The 13,691-nt window shown below is 35.5% G+C and overlaps 1 protein-coding gene across 1 annotated transcript in view; it reads left to right on the top strand.

Moving 5' to 3' along the window:
• Positions 1 to 13,691, top strand: part of PTAR1 (protein prenyltransferase alpha subunit repeat containing 1) — a 41,480-nt gene that overhangs the window by 24,526 nt on the left and 3,263 nt on the right. Inside the window, exons 4-5 of the mRNA XM_068974516.1 lie at positions 3,069 to 3,173; positions 5,306 to 5,519. Coding sequence (XP_068830617.1) covers positions 3,069 to 3,173; positions 5,306 to 5,519 — 319 coding nt within the window. The remainder of the gene's footprint in view (positions 1 to 3,068; positions 3,174 to 5,305; positions 5,520 to 13,691) is intronic.

Here is a 13,691-nt window from a genome sequence, read left to right as displayed (position 1 = left end):
CAAATTTTGATTAGAGTGACAGCAGAGAGAACCCCTAATAGTTTGAGAAGGGAGAGAAAATATTAAAACTTTATAAAATAAGATAAACTTAGAAGAAATATGCTAATAACAATTTGTAAACTTTAAGGTAAACTTAAATAACTAACTTCTTAGGATATTTAATTTTTCAATTTAATTACACACCTTTATCATGTTAACATGAAATATTTTAATTTGTAAATTCTTCATTTTCCTATTTACATATCTCATTAGAAAGTTTAATTCAATCTTTTCACATGGCTTATTAACATGAGCAACTTTGTCATCATGAGAACTATTTTTTTGAGTTATCTAGCACAGTTTTCTGGGCTTCCCTGGTGGCTCAGATGGTAAAGAATCCACTTGCAGTGCAGGAGACCTGGGTTTGATCCCTGGGTTGGGAAGATCCCCTGGAGGAGGGCATGGCAACCCACTCCAGTATTATTGCCTGGTGAATCCCCACAGACAGAAGAGCCTGGGGGGCTGCAGTCCATGGGGTCGCAAAGAGTTGGACACGACTGAGCAACTAAGCACAACACAGCACAATTTTCCAGAGCATATTGTGTTTACTTACATTTAAGTTGTTCCAGATGCAATACTTTCCAAATTCACATGTGACTGGAAATTTTATCTCAAGCTATATTCCTACTTGAATACATTAAAGTAGGTGTTTTTTGTTGGATCTCTAGGTTATGTGATTGCTGATAGCTATAACTTAAACCAATTACATTATTTCTTTTTAATGTGGTCTTTTAAAAAACTTGTTTATAACCATCCAGCACCTACAATGTTCATTCCTTCTCCTAGGAATGTTTCTTAAATTGATGGTAAAAATTTCCTTCCTTTTTTAACGATTCTACCAGGCAGTCTTTTTAAGCATCTATCTATACCATTGATTGAGGTTGTTTCAGACTAAGATATCTTTACAAGTATAATTCTGTTGTTCAAAATAAAGAGATTAAGAGATGGCCCTTATTTAAGAAACTTTATAAAGATTCAGTTGTAGGGTAATTTCCTCTTTTCTGAAGAAAATTTTATTTCCTCTTATGTATAAATATATATGGGCTTCCCTGGTAGCTCAGATGGTAAAGAATCTGCCTGCCCAGGTTCAATCCCTTGGTTGGGAAGATCCCCTAGAGAAGGGAATGGCTACCCACTCCAGTATTCTTGCCTGGGGAATTCCATGGTGTCACAGAGTCGGACATGATTGAGTGACTAACACAAACACACATAGACATGTATGGGAATATAGGTAGGCAGTTATAAGTAAGGAGAGGTTTAAATTTAGTAAATGAAAATTTGGCTTAATATAGTAAATTGTCTACAGAAGCAACTTAGCAGCTACAGCAGCAGTGCTTTTTAAACTCAGGTGTGCCCTGGAGGACTGGTTAAAACACATTGCTTTGCCCCACTGGACTTTTTGATTCAGTGTGCCTGGGGTGAGGCTTAAGTTCCAAATGATGATGATATTGCAGTTAGGGACACTATTTTCAGAAACAGTGCACCTACAAAATATTAAACAATTTTACTTACATAGAGTAGTATTTTGCCTTTGAATAAAACATTACATATTTCAAAAGAAAAAGGATCTAGAACTATAAAAGTAACTGGCTGTTGCAATAAATATTCCTTTGATGACATAGATTTCCTGTACCTTGAAAGAAAAATAGTCAATGAATCATAAATCATTTTTTAAAGTAGCCATAAACCTTGGTATCACTTCAAACTATTTTACAGAGTTAAGTTACTGACCTGAAATAAAATTGAGTGTAAAATGCAGGTATTTATTATCATTATTTAGTATTTTCATTTAAAAGGAAGTTCTTTTCCTTATCAAATAAGAATCTGTTGGGAAGGAAATGTATTGTGATATTTAGGAACTAAGCCCATTAAGTAGGTGAGATATATGGTCTGGGCTCTGGTTTTGTTGAGATTAACATCTCTAAAATAAATTATGAGCCCCTACCACAGGAAAGACATTGTAAGATTAATAAAAACTAGCAAATGACCTAATTTTATTATAAAACAATAGGTAAATTGAAAAATCGGAGTGTAATCAGTAATATCAGAGCTTATTATCAAAAACTTAAACCTGAGAAATTCAATCTAAACTTAAATTATATTAACGTGAGAAATAGGTGAAGCTCTCTTTCATGACATACTTTATAATTGCACTGAAGCTTTGAACAGTTTTAAAATAACAAAAAGTTCATATTCCTTTTACTTTTGTTTATATTTCAAAAAGAAATGGTCTAGTGTATCAGGAGCCATTCAAGTATTTCTCCTGGTAATGTCTTTTGGAAACTTATCCTAAGTAGTAGTACAAATGAAGTTATAAGCACAGAGGTTTTTGTTTCAGAATGCCTTTAGAATAGCAAAAACTGGAAAGCAACCTGAAATGTCTAATTATAGGGGGAAGGGTTGTTAAATTATCGGATAGCTACTGAACAAAAACTATGTGACCATCTAAAATGTTTAAAGATTGTAAAGAACTGTGGAAATAATTCTCAAGATATAAGAGCAGAATATAAAATCACATGTTAAAATATAGATGCATATGAGGAAAGGTAGAAGGGAAAAATTCAAAAATAAACACAGTTTGTTAGGATGACTATTGAATGAATGATTTTTTTTTCCTTACATCTCAATCCAATGTGTTTGTTGTTGTATGTGTGGTTTTTGGTAATGAACAAGACCATATCGAGTCCTACTTAGGCAGCTAGAATAATTCTTGATTAGTATTGGATCTACCCTACATATACTGATTGCAGGCCTTATAAGTTTTGTAAATGATACAAGCCAGAAAACTCCTTTGCCCTGTACCAAATAGACAACTAAAGTTCCACTGCTGATTTAGGAGCTTCCATTTCTGTTTTTTAATTTATTTCAAGATTATGGGAATACATTCTTGATTACTGTGTGTAACATTTAAGAGAGTTTTATTTTTTTAATTCTTGGAAATTTGCTTTACAATGAAGTTACATTAATAGTCATGCAGTTTGTTTGTATAAAAAGATAAAATAATAGTTCTTTTTATTTTTCTTTTACAGAAAAGAGCTGATCCTCTCAGGTACTTTAAATCCAATTAAGGACTTACATCTGGGAAAACTGGCCTTAACTAAGTTTCCGAAGAGTCCAGAAACATGGATTCACAGGTGTGGTTAATTTACACCACAGAATTCTTAGGGCTTACAATGGCTGGAGGAAAAAAAACACAGAATATGAAGCAGGTCACATACTGATTACTGAATTATGAAGTCAAATTATATCTACATTCAAGCCTACTTTCTACTTAGGTGATACCTAGAGATTAGTTAATCTCTTCAAGCTTTGGTTTTATCATTTGTAAAATGAGAATAATAATTCACATCTATCTCAGAGTTAAGTGGTTGAGTTTTACTTGAGGTAATGCATGTAAACACAAGCACAGTGCTCGGCATATGTTAAATACTTAGTAAATTTTATGTTATTACTAACTATCTGAAGCAGTTATGGAAATTGCCTTAGATAGTCAACTATAATGAGCAACTTGAGTTTTAATTAAACTTGGATTTAATTCAGTCAGGTGTGTTCCTGGTAAAAATGGTGGTGGTGGTTGTTATGGTTATTAACATTAACCAAATAAAGGCAACTGAGGTGAATGGGGTGTAGACTGAATTAAAGTTGCTAAGACCATAAATGCAAAGAATATTTTTAGGTTAACAGCTGAGGCAGATAATCAAAGTGCATGTAAGAACTCTTTTCAAAATCCTGGCTATCTGGAAGCATTTTACTCTTGGATCCCATATAACATCTTTGACTAAAATGAGATGGTCTGGGCTTACTGGTTGGGGTCAATGGGGAGATTCTCTGAATAAATCTGTTCTTGGTTTATTAAGCCACTTTTAACTTTTCTTAAATCCTGAGCATTTGTAGGATCTTAAAGTCAGTTTAAGGTATCTTAACTATAACCTTGCCTTTGGCTAGCATTGCAGAGCTGCTGCTGCTAAGTCACTTCAGTCGTGTCCTACTCTGTGTGACCCCATAGACGGCAGCCCACCAGGCTTCCCCATCCCTAGAATTCTCTAGGCAAGAACACTGGAGTGGGTTGCCATATCCTTCTCCAATGCATGAAAGTAAAAAGTGAAAGTGAAGTCTCTCAGTCGTGTCCTACTCTTAGCGACCCCATGGACTGCAGCCCACCAGGCTCCTCCGTCCATGGATTTTCCAGGCAAGAGTACCAGAGTGGGGTGCCATTGCCTTCTCCGAGCATTGCAGAGCAGCTGCTTCCAAATGATACCATTGGTTGTACTTTCTGCCTATTAGAAATTGGGATAGCAGACTACAGAGAGGTGTATGATTATGTGTATGGAGACTAGGAAAGGGGTGATGATAGAGGAAGGGAGTTATTATTAACATAGATGCATCCATCGATTTATTGACTTGTCTGATATTTTATAAAGCAAGTTTTGGTTGTTAAAAATAACATTATTTGAAAATGACAAAAATGAATTTTGTTACTCAATTTCCTATATTCTGGCTTGAAAATTTTTAATCTATAAAGAATGCTTTCTTATGAGAAAATATTTGTAAAAACTAAAGACAGTAAGTGGCTAGAGGCACTTTTGAGTTCTTTTCATTTAAATGTGTGCCAATAAAAATCTTAAGTAGATAAGGGGAAAATTATAGATGAAGACATTTTAAAACCTCCCTGATGGTTTCACTAATTATATTGATTTTTTTCCTTCAAGATTCTATGCTATAATATAGAAATTTTGCTTTATAAAAACTTAATGCAGCTGCTTCTTTGCAAACACACAAAGGGTGAGGCATGCACATGTAATTAAAAGTGAACTGTGCTTCTTTTGAGTATTTACCAGCCATTAATTAATATCACCCCTTCCCATACACACAGTACCACCAATCAGACACATACACACACACACACGAACATTCCTGTTGCCTTTACATTTCCTGGCCAAATGAAGTTTTGGAGTTGTCATTTCCAAATTGATGACATTTTCTTTTTGACAGATGTTAACATTTTAGAATGCTTTTTCTATAATCTTTGTCCTTTATCCTCACCCCCGCCACACCCCCCCACCCCGCCTACATCCATGGTGCTAAAATTATTATCATTAAAAACAAAAACAACTCTCCCCCACACAAAAAAAAAACCCTTGAATACTGGCCATTACTTTGCATTGTCTATGAATAGAAATTAAATTGAGAACAAAGAGAACTCTGGTTGTTTTCCTCTCTGGTTTATTTTCTTTACTCATTTCTTGCCCACATGTTACCTTAACAGGCGATGGGTGCTACAACAGCTAATTCAGGAAACCTCCTTGCCTTCCTTTATGACCAAAGGAAACTTGGGAATAATTCCTGCAGAAAGGACACAGCAACTAATACGAGAAGAGATGGAGGTCTGTGGTGAAGCAGCAGGGAGATACCCAAGCAACTATAATGCCTGGTCTCATCGCATCTGGGTTTTACAGCACCTGGCTAAGCTAGACACCAAGGTAGGGTGTTAATTTGTGTCCCTAGGCACACTTCTGTCTGCCATGTAAATCATCTGGTAGTATGCAGTAGTTCCTTCTCTGAGGAGCTTTTAAAGAGAGAAGTAGAGAAACTAATGGCCCAGTAGCCCAGAGAGGATTGCAACAACTGATACCTCGAGGGAAACTGGCAATTTAAAAAAAGTTTGCATTCCTCACTCACACAGCTTTGGCACTCTTTAAGGCTAGTGTACTGGTAGAACAAAGAAGGTTTAAGCAGTAAGGAAGACTGAGTATAACTGTTTTGCCCTGAAACAGGAAGAGATTATTAAACTTGATACAATTGAAATTGTTCTTTCTTAGTAGCCTTTTGTTATGTGACTTAATGTGCTAGATCAGCTGGCTACCTTTTCACAGTCTCTTCTCCTGGAGAGGGAGATCTCACCCAGGTGTTCTCACACTTGGCTGAGTCTGTAAATTACCTGACGATTCTTACATCCTACCCCACATCTACTGAATCGAAATGAGGGTAGGATTTAAAGATCAGCATTTTTCACAGGCTCAGGGGGTTGGTTGTTTGGATGCAGAACCAGGTTGGGAACTGTCACTGCCTGATCCTTTTAGTTCAGAAATGAGGAGATGAAAGTTTCCAGAGAATTTTAATGGCTTGGACTCAGCCACAGTTGTATCATTTATTATTCATCAGAATGAGAGCCAGGTATCCCTGTACTCCTTCTTACATACTACAGCTTCTCTATTTTTTCTTCACTTCTTATGGTATCAGTGCTTTAGAATCTAGAGTACTGTTCCAAAAGCTTCCCAGGCTTAAGACAATTTAAAGGGGTCAGAATGTCTCACATGGTGCTTTCAGATTAATGGGGACGCAATCTCCATTTTTGCTTACCACCCCTTCCTGTATCTCCTTTCAGGTCCCCTCTCCTCTCTCTGTGTGCTAGCCAGAGACTCCTCCAGAATAAATAGGAGAGCTTTCACTTCTGAGGGATTTTAAGCCAACAATTCTGAAAGAGAAGGCATTCTTTGCAGCGTACATGGCTTTGTATTTCAGGAGGGATGGCCACCTAATGGAATGGAAAGAGAAACAACAGAATCACATTAACCCCAGGTTTAGATTCTGGCCCTGTTAGCTCTTTGTGTAAAGTAAGGCTTTAATGTTTCCATCTATAAGATAAGGGCTCTGCTGCCTGCCTCAGTGGATTATTGTGAAAATTACTTGTATTAATGTGTATAAAGTACTGGGCACCTAGTAGAGGCTCACAGAATTTTAGTTCCTTTCTCTGCTCCACATAGATAGAAAGCTTAGGTGAAACTTGACTGCCAGCTAGGTCAACTCAGTGCAATTCGTTCATGAAAAAAGTAGTGAAACTTTATCGTTACCAGACACTGTCCTATACATTGGATATGGCATAAAGACAAAAAGCTTACTATCAACAAATTGAAAAATCTAGTTGAAACAGATACTGACAGTTACAAAGCAGGGTAACACTTGCAGAAACTGAGGGAATTTTCCAGGCACAGCGGGAGCACAGAAATGAGCCTCTGACTGGGCTCATTGACAACAGCTGCCAGAGGGAGTGATGCTATATTCTCAGGGGCCTGGAGCAGTGAATACAAGTTATCTGGTGGGTATAGGGGATGTGGAGTGCTTTAAAGTCAGTCATCTCAGCTACACAACTTGGTGTCCTGTGGGAGGTAGGGAGAGGGAAGGGGAAGGTTGTGGATAAAGGAAGGCAGAGTCCAGATGAGCTGAGAGCTCTTTGGAAACTTCCTTGCCTTGATGTGGACCTTTTAAAGTAGCAGTCCATAAATCAGAAACACTGGCCAAGGTGAAATTCTTGGTTCCTTGAGACCATCTGTTGTTAAAGATGATAGCTCATAAGTCATGTATGAACTCATCTGCCCTGGTCTGCTGCTAGGCTTACATGTTGTCAGCCTGCCCTCTTCTGCCCTTGGGGGTCTTAGCACTTTTCCTATCACCACTGCCACTGTCTCTCACTCTCAGTGAAGGGTGCTGAATTTACAAAATCCACTTTCTGTTCTTATAAGCTATTGGGCCCAGCTAGGAGATCATGATGATGGGAAAAGACCCTGATGCTGGGAAAGATTGAAGGCAGGAGGAGAAGGGGACAACAGAGGATGAGATGGTTGGATGGCATCACTGTCTCAATGAACATGAGTTTGAGTAAGCTCCGGGAGATGGTGAAGGACAAGGAAGCCTGGTGTGCTGCAGTCCATGGGGTCACAGAGAGTCGGACATGACTGAGCAACTGAACAACAGGGAGATCGTGTCCTACCGTGCTTTGTCTATTAGAGGAAGTAAGCACAAAAGTGTTAGTAGTCTGAAGCAGCTTAAAAATACATATAAAATGAGTAGCATTTTTTCACTTAGAAAATTGAAAATGATTTTTTAAAGTGCTCATATTTAGCTTGGTAAGGGTATAACGTGAAAGTGAAAGTCACTCAGTTGTATCTGACTCTTTGCAACCCCATGGACTCTACAGTCCATGGAATTCTCTAGGCCAGAATACTGGAGTGGGTAGCCTTTTCCTTCTCCAGTGGATCTTCCCAACCCAGGGATTGAACCCAGATCTCCTACATTGCAGGCAGATTCTTTACCAGGTGAACCACAAAGGAAGGGTATAAAGACAAGCATTATAGAAATTGATAAAAATCTTACCAAAGGGCAACATGGCATCATTTACCAGACTTTAAAATGTGTGTTATCTCTAATGTAGCAATTCTGCTTCTAGGCATTCATCCTAAAGAAAAAATGGGAGATGCAGTATGATATAGTGATTAAAGGCTCCGGTCATATAAGCATGGTATGAATGCTAACTCTACTAGCAATTTGCTATATGGCCTTAAAAAGGGTCTTAGCGTCTCTGACCTCAGTTTCCTCATCCGTAAATTGGAGATGATGACAATTCTCCCTCCTCGAGTGATGTAAATTAAGTGGGAGAATCCACATAAAGTGGCTGTCCCTAGTGCTCATACTAAGCGATCAGTAAACACTGGATATTATATTAAATATTGAAGTTTGATATATAAAAATACTGTATATAATAGTGAAAAACTGGGACCAGTCTAATAACAAGGAATGCATTTCACTGCAGTTCATTGCAAAGTAGAATATTTTGTTGCTACTAGAAATTATATTTTTAAGATTATTTAAATAAAAATATTAATTATAAGTTAAGGATATAAAACTAAATATGAGATGGGCCTAATAATTTTTTACTAGCATTGAATAATATTTAATCTATTTTGAATAGTACCTGGCATATTATAAGTGTGCAACAGATATTTATACACACCAACACAGTGCCATTATGGATATATTTTGTTATATTTTCTATAAGCATGTGTTTTCTAGTCAGGAAAAAAATAGATTACAGAATAAAGAATACTTACTAGTGCTATGGGATAGAATTATGAGAGGTTTTAATTTTCTCTTTTGTGTTCCCTATGATGTTTGTGTTTTTCAGTGGACATATATTGAAATAAATTTTAAAATAATCTATTTTTTCAGGGTGGGGTGGAGGGAAACAGTCAACACTGTTAGAAGTAGTATTCCGTTTATGAGACATATTCAGAACAAGCAAAGCAGATTAGTAGGTGCCAGAGACTGGGGGGAATTAGAGGACTCCTAATAGGAATAGGGGTTGCTTTGAAGGTGATGAAAATGTTTTGAAATTATAATAATGACATAGGCAAATCAAAACTACAATGAGATATCACCTCACTCCTTTCAGAATGGCTGTCATCAAAATATTTATCATCAAAAATAATAAGTGTTGACAGAGATGTAGTGAAAAGGGAAACCCTTGTACCCTGTTGATAAGGATATAAATTGGTACAGACAGTAATGAAAACAGTATGAGATTTCCTCAGAAAATTAAAACTAGAACTACCATATGATCTAGCAATTCCACCCTTGGTTATGTATATGAAGAAAACAAAAATACTAACTTGAAAAGATTCATGCACTCCAGTGTTCATAGCAGCATTATTTACAGAAGCCAAGCTACAAAACCTTCCTAAGTCTCCATCAACAGGTGAATGGATAAAATGTGATTGATATATATGTGTATATAAATATATATAATGAAATATTACTCAGTGATAAAAAAGAATGAAATTCTGGCATTTGCAGCAACATGGATGGTCTTAGAGGGTATTATGCGTAGTGAAATAAGCCAGACAGAGAAAAAGAAATACTGTATGTTATCACTTATATGTGGACTCTATAAAGTAAACAAATGAATTTAACAGAAACATTCACAGATACAGAGAACAAACTAGTGGTTGCCAGTAGGGAAGGGAAGGGATGAGGAGCAAGACAGGAGTAGGAGATTTAGGCAGTAAAAGTTACTATGTGTAAAATGAATAAGCTGCAAGGATAGATTGTGTGGCACAGGGAAATATAGCCATTTTATAGTAACTTTAAATGGAATATAGTCTATAAAAATATTGAATCACTATCTTGTACCCCTGAAACTAATATAATATTGTAAATCAATTATACGTCAATAAAAGAAAAAAGAAACTATCAGAATTAGATGACAGCAGTGGGATGGAGGAGTCTGGTTGGCTGCCATCTATGGGGTCGCACAGTCGGACACAACTGAAGTGACTTAGCGGCAGCAGTGGCTATACAACTCTGTGACTATACTAAAAATCAGAATATTTTTTCAACTTCAAAAATTAATTCTAATAAATAAAGCTTCAAGAATAGTTAGGAAATTGTTGGAAAAATAAGGAACTCTGTATATTGCTATGCTGCTGCTGCTGCTAAGTTGCTTCGGTCGTGTCTGACTCTGTGCGACCCCATAGACGGCAGCCCACCAGGCTCCCCCGTCCCTGGGATTCTCCAGGCAAGAACACTGGAGTGGATTGCCATTTCCTTCTCCAATGCAGGAAAGTGAAAAGTGAAAAGTCGCTCAGTCCTGCCTGACTCGTAGCAACCCCATGGACTGCAGCCCACCAGGCTCCTCCATCCATGGAATTTTCCAGGCAAGAGTACTAGAATGATATTGCTATATGTTTCTATATTTTGAGCCAGTACTACAGTTTTAATGTCTATTTCTATAAACATTTAAATATATAAGCATATTGCTGTATGGCTCAAAAAATAGACACAGTAAAGAGAGTATAAAAGCCTAAAAACTAATTTCAGTACACAGTATGTACAAATTTCATTGATGATAAATATGGCATTTCACGATTGGAGAAGGGATTCTTTGTTCAATTTGTGATGCTAATAAATTGAGTTTTTAGAAAATAATGGTTAGATTTTAATCTCACATACCAACCTGAACTCTTAAGTGAAATAAAAACATGAAGAAAAAAGGAATTTAAAAAATCAATTGTAGTAATATATTAAGAAAAATATTTTTACAACACAGAGACTTAATACCTTTAATATATAAGGATATCTTACAAACCCATAAGAACAGTAATGACTTTCACAAAGAATAAGTTGAGCAAATTATAAAAGAGAATTAGACAAACAGGCAGTTTGTAAAAGAAACAAAGATAAGTGAATAGGAAAAATATTTAGCTTTAATCATAATTAAGGAAATGTAAATTAAACATGATTTTCCACTTACTGGGTTTCCCTGGTTGGCTCAGCCGGTAAAGAATCCGCCTGCAGTGCAGGAGACATGAGTTCAATCCCTGGGTTGAGAAGATCCCCTGGAGAAGGGAATGGCTACCCACTCCAGTATTCTGGCCTGGAGAATTCCATGGACTGTATAGTCCATGGGGTCACAAAGAGTCGGACATGACTGAGCGACTTTAACTTTGACTTCCACTTACTAAATTAACTAAAACTAAAGTACTGGTGAGGAATTTAGGAAACAAACATTAAAATCTTCTTCCAATAGGGGCATAAATTATACAGCCTTCCAGGAGGGCAGTTTGAAATACACAGCAAGAACTTTACAGAGTTTTTCTCACTGTTCCAATTAGTGTACTTCTAGAAATTTCTTCTAAATAAAAATAAGACATGTACATAGATTTATATGTGTGTATACATAGGCGTGTTACTTACGCAAAGTGGAAACAAAATGAGGGAATGGTTTAAATTGTGATAATCTTTAGGATGAAGTATTATGCAAAAGTTTAAAATTATGTTGTAGAATAATACTTAATGAAATTGGAATAAATTTATAATTTAAGTGAAATAAAATTTTGATATAAAAGATATCTGAAATTTGTGTTAAGTAAATTTTACAGTTGCATTATTGCAAAAAGCTGAGAGATTGGTTGTATGGTAGAATATTAAAAGTAGTCATTGTTGGTCAGTAGGATAATGAATGATGTAGGGATTTTTTTGCTTCTTTATATTCTGTATGTTTACATTTTTCTGTAATGATCATCTTGTATAATCAGAAGAAAAACCAAATGTTTTTTTAAAAATATATGAACTCATGGTGTATGTGTGTATAAGAACTAGCATTTCTAGTAGTCTTTCATTTTAAACCTGTTACCTTCTGTTTCATAGCCCTCTTCCATAGTTTTCTTATAATTTATTTATTCACTTACTCATTTTTATGTGGAATGTTGGAAAAGAATAATTATACAAAGATCATTTGTTCTGTCAGTGCTTTCCAGTTAAGCCATATCTTTGTGCAGTATCTTTAAGATCACTTAAAAATAATTGCTTTTTTTTTTTTTAAAATCACTGCCTTTTATTCTACTAAGAAAACACCATGAAATTCCTGTTATAACGATTTCTTCTTTAGTTAGTAGGCATTTTATATCTTAGGGAAAAGAATATAGTGCATTTTTCTCTTAAATAGTCTCAGAAAAGAGTTTTTAGGAACTGAATTAGTTTTGTTGAAAACCTTTTAAATATATGCTATTTTTCCCTCAAAATTACAATGAATTTTTAATTTTTACATGTAGAAAATATATAGTAGAAATAATCTAAATGTTTTTTACATTATATAAATTCATTTTAAACAAGTTTTCTGTTCTTTTCAATGCATAGTAAGAAGCTGTACCATAATTAAAAGCTGCTGTATTATAGCCTGAATTTCCTGCAGGTTAATTCTTCAAAAATATAATTCTTAAAAAAAAAAACTTAAGATTAGTTTTTGTTTTGCAGGTAGAAGTTTATCTGGTGGGTTTATTTTGCCCACCTTTTAAATCAAATAATCTTGTTTTCCATTTCTCAGAGACTCACTAGCAGTGGCCTCTGAAATAAATTTATGTGGCTGTGAATTAACTCATTATAATTTAAAGATAAAACTTGACCATCCTAGCTGGGAGTAATCATATCCCTCTTTACCAGTCACTTTGTTTATTAAATTGTTCATTCATTCATTAAACATTTATATATAGGGTATAGGGTGATGGGAACATTAATTAGAAATGAATAAGTATCTTAAAAAACTTGTATAATTTAGTGGGGATGAAAAGGTATACAGGAATTTCTATAATATTATGATGGAACACACAAGAACTATGGAGGCTGAGAAGAGGGAAGACTTCTAGTTTTCTCTATGAAAAGTAGAGAGGGATCTTGCTTAAGGAGAAAGCATTTGCCTGAGCTCCCTGAAGAGCAGGCAGAAGAGCTTTTTTGGCATTGTGTGGTCTATATGGTTCACTATTGATAAGTACATGTCATTTTTCCTTAGCTGGTCTGAAAATCCTCTCTCTGACAGATGTAGTAGGCCCTCAATACACCTTTTTCTGATCAAAACTCATTTGTTTGCTAACCTGTCTGAGACACTGCCAAATAATTTATTTTTTCATGAATGCTTTTCTTTTTATCTCCATTTGAAATTCTTTAGTGTGCAGATTTAAACAATTCACTGCTGAATTTTATCTTACCTATTTAAAAAAGTCACTTATCATTGGTGATAAGTTTGAGACAAATAGTGAAAGTCATGAGCACTTGAAAATTCCCCTTATTCATGCATCATGTTTTTGTACTAAACCCTTAGAATTAAGTAGTGAACGAAATAGACATGGTTTCTGCCCTGATGACACTTAATAGTGCCAAAGAAATAAATACACTGAGTCTATTGTTGAACAAATAGTTAGATACAGTACAGATTCATTAAATGCAAGAAAAAGTTTCCATCAAAGTGACCTCTGAATATATATTTTCCCTTCAGTATAAGCAATAAATTAAAAGTGAATACCCAGTGTCTTTCCTTATTTTAGAAT

Source organism: Capricornis sumatraensis, chromosome 6 (genome assembly GCF_032405125.1).
Source record: "Capricornis sumatraensis isolate serow.1 chromosome 6, serow.2, whole genome shotgun sequence".
Taxonomy (NCBI): Eukaryota; Metazoa; Chordata; class Mammalia; order Artiodactyla; family Bovidae; genus Capricornis; species Capricornis sumatraensis.
This window is presented reverse-complemented; position numbering and strand designations above follow the sequence as displayed.